Source organism: Oncorhynchus mykiss, unplaced genomic scaffold, assembly GCF_057628025.1.
Source record: "Oncorhynchus mykiss isolate SJ-2025 unplaced genomic scaffold, ASM5762802v1 scaffold96, whole genome shotgun sequence".
In the NCBI taxonomy this organism is placed as follows: domain Eukaryota; kingdom Metazoa; phylum Chordata; class Actinopteri; order Salmoniformes; family Salmonidae; genus Oncorhynchus; species Oncorhynchus mykiss.
Genome location: NW_028322095.1, coordinates 1,122,501 through 1,142,500, shown reverse-complemented (window position 1 = coordinate 1,142,500; position 20,000 = coordinate 1,122,501). Strand labels below are relative to the sequence as shown.

The window sequence follows — 20,000 nt, the reverse complement described above, 5'->3', positions numbered from 1 at the left end:
GCTGTGTTAAGAAGCAGTGCGGCTTGGTTGGGTTGTGTATCGGAGGACGCATGACTTTCAACCTTCGTCTTTCCCGAAGTAGATATGTATAGGGGGGAGGAGACAGGGATACTGGAGTGATGGAGGTAGATATGTATAGGGGGAAGGAGACAGGGATACTGGAGTGATGGAGGTAGATATGTATAGGGGTAAGGGGACAGGGATACTGGAGTGATGGAGGTAGATATGTATAGGGGTAATGTGACAGGGTAATATCCCTTTGTTAGGTGTGAGAAAGGGGTGTGAAAGGGATAGTTTATTCTGGCATAACTGGCATAACCCTGACATCAATGTGTAATAGCACAATCAGCTACATATATGCAAGTGACAGGTAGCCAAGTGTTGCACCAGTAACCGAAAGGTCGCTAGTTCAAATCCCTGTGCAGAAAAGGTGAAAAATCTGTTGACGTGTCCTTGAGCAAGGCACTTAACACGTATTGCTCCAGGGAAGCCATTGATAATGGGTGGCTGGAACCCCACTCTCAGGGGGAGTTGGGAAATGCAAAACAAAAAAAACTGTGACTAGTTCATTAAATTTCCATTAAACAAAAAATGTACAGTATGTTATCTATAGTAGGTCAATAGTATGCCTGTGTCAATGGCATCCTCTTTCATTCTACGCCATTCAAAGAATTGTATTTTATTTAACCTTTATTTAACTAGGCAAATCAGTTAAGAACAAATTCTTATTTACAATGACGGCCTACCCCGGCCAAACCCTCCCCTAAACCTGGACGACGCTGGGCCAATTGGGCGACGCCCTACGGGACTCTCGATCACGGCCGGTTGTGATACAGCCCGGGATCAAACCAGGGTCTGTAGTGCCGCCTCTAGCACTGAGATGCAGGGCCTTAGACCTCTGTGCCACTCGGGAGCGAATGAAACTCTACCAGCAGGAAAAAGACCCATCAGAGACCCATCCTCCAGCAGGTCAGCTGTCTCCCATAACAACCAGATGAAACAGAGAGGTCACTGTTATCAGTCATATCCCTGTAACCAGGGTCCAATGTCCCCACAGGGGGCTGTACCTGCTCCCAACTCCTCTAGTGGGAGGAGGGCTGTGGAGCAGCCTGGCATAAGGGCCTTACAGTGGAGCAGCCTGACATAAGGCCTTACAGTGGAGCAGCCTGGCATAAGGGCCTTACAGTGGAGCAGCCTGATATAAGGCCTTGAATATGGACTGGGGTAGGGTGACATGTTATTAGGGCCTTATCTCCTCTATAGCAGGTGGGCTCTGACACTGAGACAGACTGTTGCCCCCCTCACAGTGGAGTTATTACTGAACAACATAACAGTCATTCACTCATTCATTCATTCACTCACTCCTTAATTATCTCTCATACAGACAAGCAGACTGACAGGCAGACAGACAGACATAATCAATGATCAGTCAACTGACTAATCAATGATCAGTCAAAAGGCCAGGATACACAGCATTGTGTAACGTATGACATGTCCAATATTGAACAGACCCCAGGAAGAGTAGCTGCAGCACGAGCTAATAAACTAAACTAAAATGTTTTAAAAAGTGTATGATCTGAAGGTAACTTCTCCGGTAATTAACGACTTACGGTACCTACTGCCGTTACAAACTAGGCCCACTGTAGCTTGCTGAAAAATACTACCGTTAAAAGAATAGTAACTGATAATTAAAAAAAATACAACGTTATTTTTCTGTCAAACTAATCTAGTTAGGGAGCAGCATTATTACTGAGTAGTTATTAGGCTGTTTTGAGGTAAACCCAGGCCCAGTGACGCGTGAATAACAAGGGGTCGATGACAACGTTTAGCCCCAGTCATGAAGCAACCTGTTGCCCGCTGTCTGGAGGATACGAGTAGTCTAGTAGATACCGGGAATAGCCCACAAATACCGCCTCCTCCTCGTCCAAGTCAATCACGGCTGCTTCGGAACAGGCTACAGTCAATTACACAGGGCGTTTACAAACACTTTAGAAGGTCTAATGTTTAGTTCAGATTGGGTATTCTGGAAGGGAGCCGCGACAGGGTTATTTGACTCCTGTGCTCATGGGAGGAGCTGGGGAAATGCCATTTCAACGGGCGGCAACGTTACACTTTGGAGGTAAATCTCCTATAAACAAGTCATTCCCGTAGGAAAGCGTGTCGTAGATAAAATAATGAGTCTATCTAATCGGAGCCGTCGTAAATCTTTCTATAGCTTTTGTGTTTACAACAATAACGTCTGGCTACAATGTTGCCGAATAGGCCTGGCGATACATGTTTTATCCACACAGCGTAGCAACAATGTAACAACTTGCAACTTGCTGGACTAGGTTGTTGGCTCCTCGGTAGAACGGGTGTCGACGTGCTGTGTTGGCCACGCAGCGAGTTGACAGCTCTTTCGTAAGACTGACAAGCCAAAGACAAACCCTTTAAGACAGTCAAATGAATTTTCAACGGCAGTCTAGAAGAACCCGCTCACTATACACCGACAAAACAACACAATGCACCGCTTTAGTCGGCTATAAGACTGCCTATTCCTCTGAGGGAACACATGAACACATTGAATGGTAGAAAACATAACATACCTACATTGTGTTAAACCCCAGTGAAACGAGACACCTCTTTTCCTCAACCGCTAAATACATTTTCCCTCCTATCTCGCGCTGCACAAGAGCCCAACAACTCGAGACAACAACTAAGTAAAGCTGCTATAATTAGAGTTAATTACAACAGACATGCTGTCAGAACTACCGTATAACAAACCACACACACTCAACACATGTACATGACTGCTCTTTCCTGAGACACACACTCACACACACTCACGGCAACTAGACTGTCCACTTCTCAGCCCAGTCAGAAGTGGGCTTCAATCTAGAAAATCACTTTTAAAATGTCACCTACCTTCTTCTCATAAATCCGGTTAGTCCAGTTATGTCAATTATCCGTATCCGGCGTCAGATAGAACCGTTATCCGTTGAGGAACCGTTACAACCGATAGAAAATGCCTGTTTTCCGAGCAGTTGCTATTTTTCTCCTCTATTGCCAGCACTACCAGTAGATCCCGAGCCAGGGCGCTTCAGTGACGTAAGGATCGGGATGCGCGTTCACGAGAATGGCCTCCCTCCACTCCACCGCCGTACGTGCACGAGTCTTTCAACATCAGACGCTGGCGGGAGGGTCACGAGAGAAATGAACGGGCTTTCCTCTGTGGCAGAGAGACTTTCACCATAGAACACACTCTATTCTAGACCCTGACTCGTGCCGCTCTTTGATTACTTGCCAGGTATTTCAAACAGAAGAGGGCGCCCTTGGGTAAACACTTCCTAACCTCATCACAGATCATGATAACAGTTTATTGTCAAACCCTCTGAAGTTCTAACACTGTTTGGAAACGACAACAAGCGTTTTACTGTAAGTCTAGCCGTTTGTAGTGTGCCCGTGACATTGTGTCTCATGTACTTTGAGAGCTATACACAGTATTATGTATTTTGTTGCCTACAATTTACTTTTCTGTATGTCTAAGTATGTGTGTGTAGGCCTGTACAGCAATGTGTTCATTCTAATCCGCTGTCAATGACAGTTGTGATAATTCCAGCTGTCAGTGTTGACCACCTCCCATACTGTCCCAGTGCAGTCCCCTGGCGCCAAGGTGGTGTAGTGTGTGTACCCCTTACACACTCTCTCTCTCACACACACATACACACATACACACACACACACACACACACACACACACACACACACACACACCCACCAGTTGTCACCCACCCAGACGTGGCCCAAGGAATGTGTCTGGTTCGGTCACCTGAGTGGCCATAGACCAAAGCCTTGATCATGTAATGACTTATTTGTCCATGGTTGGTTAGGTTACTTTATAAATGTAATCTGTTACAGGACAGTTACTAATTACCTGTCCAATGTAATCTGTTACAGTACTAATTACCTGTCCAATGTAATCTGTTACAGCACAGTTACTAATTACCTGTCCAATGTAATCTGTTACAGTACTAATTACCTGTCTAATGTAATCTGTTACAGCACAGTTACTAATTACCTGTCCAATGTAATCTGTTACAGTACTAATTACCTGTCCAATGTAATCTGTTATAGTACTAATTACCTGTCCAATGTAATCTGTTACAGTACTAATTACCTGTCCAATGTAATCTGTTACAGCACAGTTACTAATTACCTGTCCAATGTAATCTGTTACAGCACAGTTACTAATTACCTGTCCAATGTAATCTGGTACAGCACAGTTACTAATTACCTGTCCAATGTAATCTGTTATAGTACAGTTACTAATTACCTGTCCTATGTAATCTGTTATAGTACAGTTACTAATTACCTGTCCAATGTAATCTGTTATAGTACAGTTACTAATTACCTGTCCAATGTAATCTGGTACAGCACAGTTACTAATTACCTGTCCTAATTACCCAAACAAAGTAACGTAATCTGATTACTTTCAGTAACATTTTGATTAGAAGAATACTAAAATAATCCATCAATCGCATGTGTCATCACAGTGGTCTCTGATTGGTGGTCATCAGTTGGTGTGTCATCACAGTGGTCTCTGATTGGTGGTCATCAGTTGGTGTGTCATCACAGTGGTCTCTGATTGGTGGTCATCCGTTGGTGTGTCATCACAGTGGTCTCTGATTGGTGGTCATCAGTTGGTGTGTCATCACAGTGGTCTCTGATTGGTGGTCATCAGTTGGTGTGTCATCACAGTGGTCTCTGATTGGTGGTCATCAGTTGGTGTGTCATCACAGTGGTCTCTGATTGGTGGTCATCAGTTGGTGTGTCATCACAGTGGTCTCTGATTGGTGGTCATCAGTTGGTGTGTCATCACAGTGGTCTCTGATTGGTGGTCATCAGTTGGTGTGTCATCACAGTGGTCTCTGACTTTGTGGTCATCAGTTGGTGTGTCATCACAGTGGTCTCTGATTGGTGGTCATCAGTTGGTGTGTCATCACAGTGGTCTCTGACTTTGTGGTCATCAGTTGGTGTGTCATCACAGTGGTCTCTGATTGGTGGTCATCAGTTGGTGTGTCATCACAGTGGTCTCTGATTGGTGGTCAGACTTGCTCAGGTGGAATAAACCTGAAGGCCCATACAGTCAATGTGATTGTCCTGTGTTTTATATACACCAATTGTACAAAACATTAGGAATACCTTCCTAATATTGAGTTGCACCCCCTTTTGCCGAGAGGGTTCCGGGTGTGTGGAAAGCGTTCCACAGGGATGCTGGCCCACGTTGACTCCATTGATTCCTACAGTTGTGTCAAGTTGACTGGATGTCCTTTGGGTGGTGGACCACTCTTGATACACACGGGTAACTGTTGAGCGTGAAAAACCCAGGTGCGCCTTACTACCATACCCTGTTCAAAGGCACTATTACATTCTGAATGGTACACATACACAATCCATGTCTCAATTGTCTCAAGGCTTACAAATCATTATTTAGCCTGTCTCTTCTCCTTCATCTACACTGATTGAAGTGGATTTAATAGGTGACATCAATAAGGGATCATATCTTTCACCTGGTCAGTCTATGTCATGGAAAGAGCAGGTGTTCCTAATGTTTTGTCCACTCAGTGTATATTTCCTCACTATGAGGTTGGAATAATACTGTGTGGTGAAAATGATGATTATGCTCCTTTTAATATAAGAGCTGTTTGAAAAGACCGCCTGAAATTTCAGCCTGTTTTGGTTGGGATGGAGTTTTGCCCTGCCTGGTGAAATCACCATCTGGTAAATGAGTTAATCGACCAATAAGAAAGAGCGTTCCAAACCTCTCTGCCAATAACAGCTAGTTTTCAGTTTTCCCTTCCCAACTCAGACCAATAGAAATTGTTCTTTGCCAAGAAGCAATTATTATTATTTTTTTTGACCATTTTAATTGAAATCACAATAAGGCACTTAAAATTGTTAGTTAGAAATGCTTTGATATTGAGATAAAAACAGCTGCATTTGACCTTTTAAACTTGCTCCTTTTGTCAATGCATAACGGAATGTCGTTGAGAAAACAGAACGCTGTCATAATGTATTTTTTTTTGCAAAACATCCTTTTAAAAGTAATCCAAGAAGTAATCATCTCGTTTTTCCTAAAGTATCTGTAATCTGAATACAGTGTTTTTGCTGGTAGCATAAGTGATCACAGTTATATTTTTTTGTTGTAATCAGATTACATGTAACTGATGTCATCATTTACTCCCCAGCCGTATTACTTATCCTAAATAAACACCTTTATTCAGTATCACGTGTCTCAGCCCTCACTTAACAGAACATTTGACCAAGACACAGTTGTTTTATGGGGTTTATTGCATTAGAGACACACTTTGGACACAGTGAGTATCATTATTTTATTAGTAAAATAAAGACCACTAGTAGACACTGTTTCCCCTTATATTATCTGAAGACCCTATGGTCTGTAGCCATTCTTGGAAATCCCAGACCAAGGACATGCTTGAACATTGTTAAATTGTGGGAGGCAACCCGTTTGTCTAGAGAGACTAATCTGTAGCCCAAACACTTGTCTTTAATTTGATTTCTGAGCCATACACATTAGAATAAGACAATTCTACTTTTTGACATTTAAATGATTAATATCTTTCTTTTACAAATCTCTTCTGATAAAAAAAAGTTACAATAGTAAACCCGTATTGCCGCGTTTTGAAAGATATATCGCTGAAGTATATCAATCTAGCTTTTAGGGTACAGGTCAGTCTACTGTCTAGGTTGTGGGGTACAGGTCAGTCTACTGTCTAGGTTGTGGGGTACAGGTCAGTCTACTGTCTAGGTTGTGGGGTACAGGTCAGTCTACTGTCTAGGTTGTGGGGTACAGGTCAGTCTTCAGTCTAGGTTTTAGGGTACAGGCCAGTCTTCTGTCTAGGTTGTGGGGTACAGGTCAGTCTTCAGTCTAGGTTTTAGGGTACAGGCCAGTCTTCTGTGTAGGTTGTGGGGTACAGGTCAGTCTACTGTCTAGGTTGTGGGGTACAGGTCAGTCTTCAGTCTAGGTTTTAGGGCACAGGTCAGTCTACTGTCTAGGTTGTGGGGTACAGGTCAGTCTTCAGTCTAGGTTTTAGGGTACAGGCCAGTCTTCTGTCTAGGTTGTGGGGTACAGGTCAGTCTTCAGTCTAGGTTTTAGGGTACAGGCCAGTCTTCTGTGTAGGTTGTGGGGTACAGGTCAGTCTACTGTCTAGGTTGTGGGGTACAGGTCAGTCTTCAGTCTAGGTTTTAGGGCACAGGTCAGTCTACTGTCTAGGTTGTGGGGTACAGGTCAGTCTTCAGTCTAGGTTTTAGGGTACAGGCCAGTCTTCTGTCTAGGTTGTGGGGTACAGGCCAGTCTTCTGTCTAGGTTTTGGGGTACAGGTCAGTCTACTGTCTAGGTTTTGGGGTACAGATCAGTCTACTGTCTAGGTTTTGGGGTACAGATCAGTCTACTGTCTAGGTTTTGGGGTACAGATCAGTCTACTGTCTAGGTTTTGGGGTACAGGTCAGTTTACTGTCTAGGATTTGGGGTACAGATCCGTCTTCAGTCTAGGTTTTGGGGTACAGGTCAGTCTTCAGCCTAGGTGTTGGGGTACAGGTCAGTCTACTGTCTAGGTTTTGGGGTACAGGTCAGTCTACTGTCTAGGTTGTGGGGTACAGGTCAGTCTACTGTCTAGGTTTTGGGGTACAGGCCAGTCTACTGTCTAGGTTTTGGGGTACAGGCCAGTCTACTGTCTAGGTTTTGGGGTACAGGCCAGTCTACTGTCTAGGTGTTGGGGTACAGGCCAGTCTTCAGTCTAGGTTTTGGGGTACAGGCCAGTCTTCTGTCTAGGTTTTGGGGTACAGGCCAGTCTTCATTCTAGGTTTTGGGGTACAGGCCAGTCTATTGTCTAGGTTTTGGGGTACAGGCAAGTCTTCTGTCTAGGTTTTAGGGTACAGGTCAGTCTACTGTCTAGGTTGTGGGGTACAGGCCAGTCTTCAGCCTAGGTTTTGGGGTACAGGCCAGTCTTCTGCACTCCAAATGCGGTGATGAAGATGTTGATGATGGCGGTGATGAAGACGAGGCCGGTGGCCACGTTGTTCATGATGTCCAGCTTCCTCTGGTTGGCCACGTTGTTCAGGTCCTTACGTGCTGGAACACACAGAGACCAACAGTGTTGTAACTGAGGCGAGACCCGATGCCATACAGTAGTGGTGTGTGGGTAATATCACAGAGGAAGCCGGTAAACAAGACATATTATAACCTGTTGTGACGTTGTGTTGTTTGCTCTATAACCCATTCGTTCATACGCCACCGTGATGTGTAATAATATACAACAACAACACAAACAGTCACACAGTGGCGGAAGAAATTCAACCACACATACGTTTATTTCATCACAAAACCAGAGAGAAACATCTGTCAGGTGATGTCCACAAAGCATATATTGTGCTTATATTATGTAACAAACAGTCATATGACCTGCAGCTTGGTCAAGCAAGTTCATGTTTTACAGTTCACTAAACAACTACTGGAACGACAGAGTTACCTCCAGTCAGCTACAGACAACTGGTTTAGAACTACAGAGTTACATCCAGTCAGATACAGACAACTGGTTTAGAACTACAGAGTTACCTCCAGTCAGCTACAGACAACTGGTTTAGAACTACAGAGTTACCTCCAGTCAGCTACAGACAACTGGTTCAGAACTACAGAGTTACATCCAGTCAGCTACAGACAACTGGTTTAGAACTACAGAGTTACCTCCAGTCAGCTACAGACAACTGGTTTAGAACTACAGAGTTACCTCCAGTCAGCTACAGACAACTGGTTTAGTAGAACTACAGAGTTACCTCCAGTCAGCTACAGACAACTGGTTTAGAACTACAGAGTTACCTCCAGTCAGCTACAGACAACTGGTTTAGAACTACAGAGTTACCTCCAGTCAGCTACAGACAACTGGTTTAGAACTACAGAGTTACCTCCAGTCAGCTACAGACAACTGATTTAGAACGACAGAGTTACATCCAGTCAGCTACAGACAACTGATTTAGAACTACAGAGTTACATCCAGTCAGCTACAGACAACTGATTTAGAACTACAGACAACTGGTTTAGAACTACAGACAACTGGTTTAGAACTACAGAGTTACCTCCAGTCAGCTACAGACAACTGATTTAGAACTACAGAGTTACATCCAGTCAGCTACAGACAACTGATTTAGAACTACAGAGTTACCTCCAGTCAGCTACAGACAACTGGTTTAGAACTACAGAGTTACCTCCAGTCAGCTACAGACAACTGATTTAGAACTACAGAGTTACATCCAGTCAGCTACAGACAACTGGTTTAGAACTACAGAGTTACCTCCAGTCAGCTACAGACAACTGGTTTAGAACTACAGAGTTACCTCCAGTCAGCTACAGACAACTGGTTTAGAACTACAGAGTTACCTCCAGTCAGCTACAGACAACTGATTTAGAACTACAGAGTTACCTCCAGTCAGCTACAGACAACTGGTTTAGAACTACAGAGTTACCTCCAGTCAGCTACAGACAACTGGTTTAGAACTACAGAGTTACCTCCAGTCAGCTACAGACAACTGGTTTAGAACTACAGAGTTACATCCAGTCAGCTACAGACAACTGGTTTAGAACTACAGAGTTACCTCCAGTCAGCTACAGACAACTGGTTTAGAACTACAGAGTTACCTCCAGTCAGCTACAGACAACTGGTTTAGAACTACAGAGTTACCTCCAGTCAGCTACAGACAACTGGTTTAGAACTACAGAGTTACCTCCAGTCAGCTACAGACAACTGGTTTAGAACTACAGAGTTACCTCCAGTCAGCTACAGACAACTGGTTTAGAACTACAGAGTTACCTCCAGTCAGCTACAGACAACTGGTTTAGAACTACAGAGTTACATCCAGTCAGCTACAGACAACTGGTTTAGAACTACAGAGTTACCTCCAGTCAGCTACAGACAACTGGTTTAGAACTACAGAGTTACCTCCAGTCAGCTACAGACAACTGGTTTAGAACTACAGAGTTACCTCCAGTCAGCTACAGACAACTGATTTAGAACTACAGAGTTACCTCCAGTCAGCTACAGACAACTGGTTTAGAACTACAGAGTTACCTCCAGTCAGCTACAGACAACTGGTTTAGAACTACAGAGTTACCTCCAGTCAGCTACAGACAACTGGTTTAGAACTACAGAGTTACATCCAGTCAGCTACAGACAACTGGTTTAGAACTACAGAGTTACCTCCAGTCAGCTACAGACAACTGGTTTAGAACTACAGAGTTACCTCCAGTCAGCTACAGACAACTGGTTTAGAACTACAGAGTTACCTCCAGTCAGCTACAGACAACTGGTTTAGAACTACAGAGTTACCTCCAGTCAGCTACAGACAACTGGTTTAGAACTACAGAGTTACCTCCAGTCAGCTACAGACAACTGGTTTAGAACTACAGAGTTACCTCCAGTCAGCTACAGACAACTGGTTTAGAACTACAGAGTTACCTCCAGTCAGCTACAGACAACTGGTTTAGAACTACAGAGTTACATCCAGTCAGCTACAGACAACTGGTTTAGAACTACAGAGTTACCTCCAGTCAGCTACAGACAACTGGTTTAGAACTACAGAGTTACCTCCAGTCAGCTACAGACAACTGGTTTAGAACTACAGAGTTACCTCCAGTCAGCTACAGACAACTGATTTAGAACTACAGAGTTACCTCCAGTCAGCTACAGACAACTGGTTTAGAACTACAGAGTTACCTCCAGTCAGCTACAACTGTAGCCCTGCCTCTGCTATTCCAGCTACATTTCAACTTAAACATTTAAACATCATCAAATCAAAAATAACAATATATGCTTAGTTTAATACACAAACTTAAAGATACCAAAAACGATTTAGTCCAATCAATGTAGCTAAATATCATGTGGCTGTGTGTGTGTGCGTGTGTGTGTGCGTGTGCGTGTGCGTGTGTGTGGTTGTGTGTGTGTGTGTGCCCTAGTTGAATACCTATGCCTTCCTCCTCTCTTTCATGTTGGCTTTGACCCTACCTGTGGACTAGTTGAATACCTATGCCTTCCTCTTTCATGTTGGCTTTGACCCTACCTGTGGACTAGTTGAATACCTATGCCTTCCTCTTTCATGTTGGCTTTGACCCTACCTGTGGACTAGTTGAATACCTATGCCTTCCTCCTCTCTTTCATGTTGGCTTTGACCCTACCTGTGGACTAGTTGAATACCTATGCCTTCCTCCTCTCTTCCATGTTGGCTTTGACCCTACCTGTGGACTAGTTGAATACCTATGCCTTCCTCTTTCATGTTGGCTTTGACCCTACCTGTGGACTAGTTGAATACCTATGCCTTCCTCTTTCATGTTGGCTTTGACCCTACCTGTGGACTAGTTGAATACCTATGCCTTCCTCTTTCATGTTGGCTTTGACCCTACCTGTGGACTAGTTGAATACCTATGCCTTCCTCTTTCATGTTGGCTTTGACCCTACCTGTGGACTAGTTGAATACCTATGCCTTCCTCTTCCATGTTGGCTAAACGGTCCATGGCTCTGTACACTTGTAGTTTTAGTTTTCACAGGCTAACTAGCTAAAATGCTTGCCAGCCTAACTTCCTACCATGGGCTAGTTATGAACCAGCTAAGTTAGCTAGCTAGTTATGAACCAGCTAAGTTAGCTAGCTAGTTATGAACCAGCTAAGTTAGCTAGCTAGTTATGAACCAGCTAAGTTAGCTAGCTAGTCAACGTGATTCTACTAGACTACATCGAGGCTACATATTGAACTTCTATCGTCTCCGGCCAGTGGCAGCAGATACTCTTCAGCAGCTACGCTTCAGCAGCTACGCTTCAGCAGATACTCTTCAGCAGCTACTCTTCAGCAGCTACTCCTCAGCAGATACTCTTCAGCAGCTACTCTTCAGCAGCTACTCTTCAGCAGCTACTCTTCAGCAGCTACTCCTCAGCAGATACTCTTTAGCAGATACTCTTTAGCAGATACTCTTCAGCAGCTACTCCTCAGCAGATACTCTTCAGCAGATACTCTTCAGCAGCTACTCTTCAGCAGCTACTCTGCAGCAGCTACTCTTCCTGGGGTCCAAATTTATGCATTTATGGTTTGATCAGAATCACAATCATAATCATTGGCCTGTACAGAGAATTAAGTCAAAACCAGAAGTCCAAATCCCCATCTCCATCTATGGGTTAGGAAAGGGATGATTTAGCAAGCTAGCCAGTGCAGGACATCAACACAAACAGACCAGAAACAGACACGTTTTTCTGACAATGATGACATTTTGTATAGGATGTGATTTGATTGGTGTGAAGCCAAATCCAAACTGTCCTCAAGGGGGGGGGGGAGTTTTGCTGCGCCAGGACAATACATTGTTTAGCTCATCTCAACGCTGAGGTCATTAAAGATCTCATGGCACTTATCGTAAGAGTAGGGGTGTTAACCCCAGTGTCCTGGCTAAATTCTCAATCTGGCCCTCAAACCATCACGGTCACCTAATAATCCCCAGTTTACAATTGGCTCATTCACCCCCCTCCTCTCCCCTGTAACTATTCCCCAGGTCGTTGCTGTAAATTAATGTGTTCTCAGTCAACTTACCTGGTAAAATAACGGATAAATAAATAAAAAAATAAAACGCTGATTGGCAAATTATTTATTATTATTTATTTTTTTATCAAGGGAGGAGAAACGGTTGATGGCATCAATCAATGAAACGCTACAGTGGCAACATGTTATAATGTTAAGTTCAGACAGCATCAGATACATGGGCTACACACACTGAGACAGAGGGGGCGCTGTTTCCCTGTTCAGACAGCATCAGATACATGGGCTACACACACTGAGACAGAGGGGGCGCTGTTTCCCTGTTCAGACAGCATCAGATACATGGGCTACACACACTGAGACAGAGGGGCGCTGATTCCCTGTTCAGACAGCATCAGATACATGGGCTACACACACTGAGACAGAGGGGGCGCTGTTTCCCTGTTCAGACAGCATCAGATACATGGGCTACACACACTGAGACAGAGGGGCGCTGTTTCCCTGTTCAGACAGCATCAGATACATGGGCTACACACACTGAGACAGAGGGGCGCTGTTTCCCTGTTCAGACAGCATCAGATACATGGGCTACACACACTGAGACAGAGGGGGCGCTGTTTCCCTGTTCAGACAGCATCAGATACATGGGCTACACACACTGAGACAGAGGGGCGCTGTTTCCCTGTTCAGACAGCGTCAGATACATGGGCTACACACACTGAGACAGAGGGGCGCTGTTTCCCTCGATCGGATGATTTCTCTGCTGAGATTCAGACACTTGAGAATTGACGGAGAAGTATGAAAACACAGGTCAAATATTTGGGGAAGCCTGTTGGTCAAATATTTGGGGAAGCCTGTTGGTCAAATATTTGGGGAAGCCTGTTGGTCAAATATTTGGGGAAGCCTGTTGGTCAAATATTTGGGGAAGCCTGTTGGTCAAATATTTGGGGAAGCCTGTTGGTCAAATATTTGGGGAAGCCTGTTGGTCAAATATTTGGGGAAGCCTGTTGGTCAAATATTTGGGGAAGCCTGTTGGTCAAGTATTTGGGGAAGCCTGTCTTCCCTTGGTCTACATAAATACACTCCACTGATGCTACAAGCGGTTTATAACTTCAGGGACTGAGATGATTGTTTAAAGGTCAGTAATGAACAGTTTACATTGGTTTAAATTGTGAAATGGACTGTGTGCTTCTGTTGCCCCTCGCATGGACCTCTTACAGGCTTTTTTACTGTAATGACACTTGACAAGTCCAGACTCACCCATGGCGACAAACAGCACCCCAGCCAGCACCTGGAAGAGCAGCGACGACCCGATGAGGACCAGGACGGTGACGTAGTACCTGTAATGACGTATCATCTCTTAGACTCATCCTGCCTGGTGGCCAAAACTAGACGACTACAATGGAAATACAGTGAGTCAGGAATCTTTATTGTTACAACTATTTTACACACACAAATATCCACTTGTGTATTACATGATCAAATCAAATCAAATGTAATCAGAATACCTGAAGTCTGGCCCCTGCTCCAGGACGGCCTTCAGCTGGGCAGCGTTGGCCATCAGCAGGGCCACGTCTAACATGCTCCCTGCCACCGTCTTCTTAGTGGCATAGTGGTTCATATTCAGACTGGTGTTACCACCCTGAGAGAGAGAGAGAGAGAGAGAGAGAGAGGGAGAGAGAGAGAGAGAGAGGGAGAGAGAGACATATGAGTAAGGCCATGTCTAACAGTCTCTCTGCTCTGGTCTTCTTAGTGGTGTTCCAGGTTGAGACTAGACCCTGAGGAAGGGAGGGAGAGAGGGATGGGTAAAGTTAAATCCTATAGCCACTATGTCATGTATTGTCATGTTGTGTCTTGTTTCTGTCCTTTCCCTTCACCCTGTCTCCCTCTGCTGGTCGTTATTAGGTTACCTTTTCTCCCCCTCTTTCCCCCAGCTGTTCCTTGTCTCCTCCTAACTACCTCGTCACCCCTTTTCCCACCTGTTCCCTTTTTCCCTCTGATTAGTCCTCTATATCTCTCTCTGTTTTTGTTCCTGTCTTTGTCGGATTCTTGTTTGTGTTATTCATGCCTGAACCAGACTATCGTCATGTTTGCTGCAACCTTGTCCTGTCCTGTCGGAATCTGCCGGTCCATCTGAGCCTACGTTTGTTTTGTTATTAAAGAAGCTCTGTTTACGTTAATTCGCTTTTGGGTCCTCATTCACGCACCGTAACAGAAGAATCCGACCAAGAATGGACCAAGCGACTTCGGATCCTCTCCACTCAGCCGTCGAGATCCAGGGAGCGATGCTAGGCAGACACGAGCAGGAATTGTCTGCTGCTCGACATGCCGTTGAGACCCTGGCCACCCAAGTCTCCAACCTCACAGAACAGGTTCACCATCTCCGCCTCGATCCACCGGCCACTTCCAGGGCTTTCGAATCTCCGGAGCCCAGAATCAATAACCCGCCGTGTTACTCTGGGGAGCCCACTGAATGCCGCTCGTTCCTCACCCAGTGTGATATTGTGTTTTCTCTCCAGCCCAACACTTACTCCAGGAGCACTGCTCGTGTCGCCTACGTCATATCTCTCCTTATTGGACGGGCTCGTGAGTGGGGCACGGCAATCTGGGAGGCAAGGGCTGAGTGTACTAACCAGTATCAGGACTTTAAGGAGGAGATGATACGGGTTTTTGATCGATCTGTTTTTGGGGAGGAGGCTTCCAGGGTCCTGTCTTCCCTATGTCAAGGTAATCGATCCATAACAGACTACTCTATTGAGTTTCGCACTCTTGCTGCCTCCAGTGGCTGGAACGAGCCGGCTTTGCTCGCTCGTTTTCTGGAGGGTCTCCGCGCAGAGGTAAAGGATGAGATTCTCTCCCGGGAGGTCCCTTCCAGCGTGGATTCCTTGATTGAACTCGCTATTCGCATTGAGCGACGGGTTGATCTTCGTCACCGAGCTCGTGGAAAGGAGCTCGCGTTCTCCGTTGCCCCCCTCTCCGCATCACTACCATCTTCCTCTGCCGGCTCGGGTGCTGAGCCTATGCAGCTGGGAGGTATCCGCATCTCGACTAAGGAGAGGGAACGGAGAATCACCAACCGCCTCTGTCTCTATTGCGGTTCTGCTGGTCATTTTGTCACTTCATGTCCAGTAAAAGCCAGAGCTCATCAGTAAGCGGAGGGCTACTGGTGAGCGCTACTACTCCTGTCTCTCCTTCAAGATCCTGCACTACCTTGTCGGTCCATCTACGCTGGACCGGTTCGTCAGCTTCCTGCAGTGCCTTAATAGACTCTGGGGCGGAGGGCTGTTTTATGGACGAGACCTGGGCTCGGGAACATGACATTCCTCTCAGACAGTTAAGGGAGTCCACGGCCTTGTTCGCCCTGGATGGTAGTCCTCTCCCCAGGATTCAGCGTGAGACGCTACCTTTAACCCTCACTGTTTCTGGTAATCAAAGCGAAACCATTTCTTTTTTAATTTTTCGTTCACCTTTTACACCTGTTGTTTTGGGCCATCCCTGGCTAGTTTGTCATAATCCTTCCATTAATTGGTCTAGTAATTCTATCCTCTCCTGGAACGTCTCTTGTCATGTGAAATGTTTAATGTCTGCTATCCCTCCTGTTTCCTCTGTCTCTTCTTCACAGGAGGAGCCTGGTGATTTGACAGGGGTGCCGGAGGAATATCACGATCTGCGCACGGTGTTCAGTCGGTCCAGGGCCACCTCTCTTCCTCCACACCGATCGTATGATTGTAGTATTGATCTCCTTCCGGGAACCACTCCCCCCCGGGGTAGACTATACTCTCTGTCGGCTCCCGAACGTAAGGCTCTCGAAGATTATTTGTCTGTAGCTCTTGCCGCCGGTACCATAGTCCCCTCCTCCTCTCCCGCCGGAGCGGGGGTTTTTTTTGTTAAGAAGAAGGACGGGTCCCTGCGCCCCTGCATAGATTATCGAGGGCTGAATGACATAACAGTGAAGAATCGTTATCCGCTTCCTCTTATGTCTTCAGCCTTCGAGATCCTGCAGGGAGCCAGGTTTTTCACTAAGTTGGACCTTCGTAACGCTTACCATCTCGTGCGCATCAGGGAGGGGGACGAGTGGAAGACGGCGTTTAACACTCCGTTAGGGCACTTTGAATACCGGGTTCTTCCTTTCGGCCTCGCTAACGCTCCAGCTGTCTTTCAGGCATTAGTCAATGATGTCCTGAGAGACATGCTGAACATCTTTGTTTTCGTTTACCTTGACGATATCCTGATTTTTTCACCGTCACTCCAGATTCATGTTCAGCACGTTCGACGTGTCCTCCAGCGCCTTTTAGAGAATTGTCTTTTTGTGAAGGCTGAGAAGTGCTCTTTTCATGCCTCCTCCGTCACATTTCTCGGTTCTGTTATTTCCGCTGAAGGCATTAAGATGGATCCCGCTAAGGTCCAAGCTGTCATTGATTGGCCCGTCCCTAGGTCACGCGTCGAGCTGCAGCGCTTTCTCGGCTTCGCGAACTTCTATCGTCGTTTCATCCGTAATTTCGGTCAGGTGGCAGCCCCTCTCACAGCCCTTACTTCTGTCAAGACATGCTTTAAGTGGTCCGTTTCCGCCCAGGGAGCTTTTGATCTCCTCAAGAATCGTTTTACATCCGCACCTATCCTTGTTACACCTGACGTCACTAGACAGTTCGTTGTCGAGGTTGACGCGTCAGAGGTGGGCGTGGGAGCCATTCTTTCTCAGCGCTCCCTCTCTGACGACAAGGTCCACCCTTGCGCGTATTTTTCTCATCGCCTGTCGCCGTCGGAACGTAACTATGATGTGGGAAACCGCGAACTGCTCGCCATCCGCTTAGCCCTAGGCGAATGGCGACAGTGGTTGGAGGGGGCGACCGTTCCTTTTGTCGTTTGGACTGACCATAGGAACCTTGAGTACATCCGTTCTGCCAAACGACTTAATGCGCGTCAGGCGCGCTGGGCGCTGTTTTTCGCTCGTTTCGAGTTCGTGATTTCTTATCGTCCGGGCTCTAAGAACACCAAGCCTGATGCTTTATCTCGTCTCTTCAGTTCTTCAGTAGCCTCCACTGACCCCGAGGGGATTCTCCCTGAGGGGCGTGTTGTCGGGTTGACTGTCTGGGGAATTGAGAGGCAGGTAAAGCAAGCACTCACTCAAACTCCGTCGCCGCGCGCTTGTCCTAGGAACCTTCTTTTCGTTCCCGTTCCTACTCGTCTGGCCGTTCTTCAGTGGGCTCACTCTGCCAAGTTAGCCGGCCACCCTGGCGTTCGGGGTACGCTTGCTTCCATTCGCCAGCGTTTTTGGTGGCCCACCCGGGAGCATGACACGCGTCGCTTCGTGGCTGCTTGTTCGGTCTGCGCGCAGACTAAGTCCGGTAACTCCCCTCCTGCCGGCCGTCTCAGGCCGCTTCCCATTCCCTCTCGACCGTGGTCTCACATCGCCTTAGATTTTGTCACCGGACTGCCTTCGTCAGCGGGGAAGACTGTTATTCTTACGGTTGTCGACAGGTTCTCTAAGGCGGCTCATTTTATTCCCCTTGCTAAGCTTCCTTCTGATAAAGAGACGGCACAAATCATCATCGAGAATGTTTTCAGAATTCATGGCCTTCCGTCAGACGTCGTTTCAGACAGAGGTCCGCAATTCACGTCTCAATTTTGGAGGGAGTTTTGCCGTTTGATTGGGGCTTCCGTCAGTCTCTCTTCCGGCTTTCACCCCCAGTCTAACGGTCAAGCAGAACGGGCCAATCAGACTATTGGTCGCATCTTACGCAGTCTTTCTTTTCGCAACCCTGCGTCTTGGTCAGAACAGCTTCCCTGGGCAGAATACGCCCACAACTCGCTTCCTTCGTCTGCGACCGGGCTATCTCCTTTTCAGAGTAGCCTCGGGTACCAGCCTCCGCTGTTCTCATCTCAGTTCGCCGAGTCCAGCGTCCCCTCCGCTCAGGCTTTTGTCCAACGTTGCGAGCGCACCTGGAAGAGGGTCAGGTCTGCACTTTGCCGTTATAGGGCGCAGACTGTGAGGGCTGCTAATAAGCGTAGAACTAAGAGTCCTAGATATTGTCGCGGTCAGAGAGTTTGGCTCTCCACTCAGAACCTTCCCCTTAAGACCGCTTCTCGCAAGTTGACCCCGCGGTTCATTGGTCCGTTCCGTATTTCTCAGATCATTAATCCTGTCGCAGTTCGACTTCTTCTTCTGCGATATCTTCGTCGCGTCCACCCGGTCTTCCATGTCTCCTGTATCAAGCCCGTTCTTCGCGCCCCCGCTCGTCTTCCCCCCCCCCCCCCCATCCTTGTCGAGGGCGCACCCATCTACAGGGTCCGTAGGATTTTGGACATGCGTCCTCGGGGCCGTGGTCATCAGTACCTAGTAGATTGGGAGGGGTACGGTCCTGAGGAGAGGAGTTGGGTTCCCTCTCGGGACGTGCTGGACCGTGCGCTGATCGAGGATTTCCTCCGTTGCCGCCAGGTTTCCTCCTCGAGTGCGCCAGGAGGCGCTCGGTGAGTGGGGGGGTACTGTCATGTATTGTCATGTTGTGTCTTGTTTCTGTCCTTTCCCTTCACCCTGTCTCCCTCTGCTGGTCGTTATTAGGTTACCTTTTCTCCCCCTCTTTCCCCCAGCTGTTCCTTGACTCCTCCTAACTACCTCGTCACCCCTTTTCCCACCTGTTCCCTTTTTCCCTCTGATTAGTCCTCTATATCTCTCTCTGTTTTTGTTCCTGTCTTTGTCGGATTCTTGTTTGTGTTATTCATGCCTGAACCAGACTATCGTCATGTTTGCTGCAACCTTGTCCTGTCCTGTCGGAATCTGCCGGTCCATCTGAGCCTACGTTTGTTCTGTTATTAAAGAAGCTCTGTTTACGTTAATTCGCTTTTGGGTCCTCATTCACGCACCGTAACACACTAGTTGTTTCTCACCTTTATACAGTAGATGGAAGCAAATACAATCTGTAATCTGAACCCTCGTCAATTCTCCTAACGCACCAATAGATGGCAGCACAGTATCCAGAATACAATGTAGGAAACAGTGGTGAGGGGAGGAGACTATACAGTAATACAATCCAGGTGTTTAAAGCTCTTAGAGATTTACCCAGAAAGACTCACATCTGTAATCGCTGCCAAAAGTGCTTCTACAAAGTATTGACTCAGGGGTCTGAGACACCTATGTAAAATATATATTTCTGTATTTAATTTCTCTGTGTGTGTTACAGTGTGTCCATCATGGTGTACGTGCTGTGGGTGTGTTAGAGTGTGTCTATCGTGGTGTACTTGATGTGTGTGTATGTGTGTGTTAGAGTGTGTCTATCATGGTGTACGTGTTGTGTGTGTGTTAGAGTGTGTCCATCATGGTGTACTTGATGTGTGTGTGTTAGAGTGTGTCCATCATGGTGTACTTGATGTGTGTGTATGTGTGTGTTAGAGTGTGTCTATCATGGTGTACGTGTTGTGTGTGTGTGTGTGTTGTGTG

The 20,000-nt window shown here is 46.5% G+C and overlaps 2 protein-coding genes across 3 annotated transcripts in view; both read right to left on the bottom strand.

The window, feature by feature from the left end:
* The window catches only part of LOC149970076 (ELKS/Rab6-interacting/CAST family member 1-like), a 534,697-nt gene extending 531,608 nt beyond the window's left edge, over positions 1-3,089 (bottom strand). For both annotated transcript variants that reach the window (XM_090228733.1, XM_090228734.1), the window contains exon 1: positions 2,905-3,089. The gene's annotated coding sequence lies outside the window, so the exon portion shown is untranslated. The remainder of the gene's footprint in view (positions 1-2,904) is intronic.
* Positions 3,090-6,312: 3,223 nt separating this feature from the next.
* LOC118938849 (ninjurin-2) overlaps positions 6,313-20,000 on the bottom strand; it is a 66,951-nt gene continuing 53,263 nt past the window's right edge. The window contains exons 2-4 of the mRNA XM_090228732.1: positions 14,074-14,207; positions 13,826-13,905; positions 6,313-8,131 (exon numbers count right to left, since the gene is read on the bottom strand). Of these exons, the coding sequence (XP_090084858.1) occupies positions 7,983-8,131; positions 13,826-13,905; positions 14,074-14,207 (363 nt within the window). The 3' untranslated portion in view covers positions 6,313-7,982. The remainder of the gene's footprint in view (positions 8,132-13,825; positions 13,906-14,073; positions 14,208-20,000) is intronic.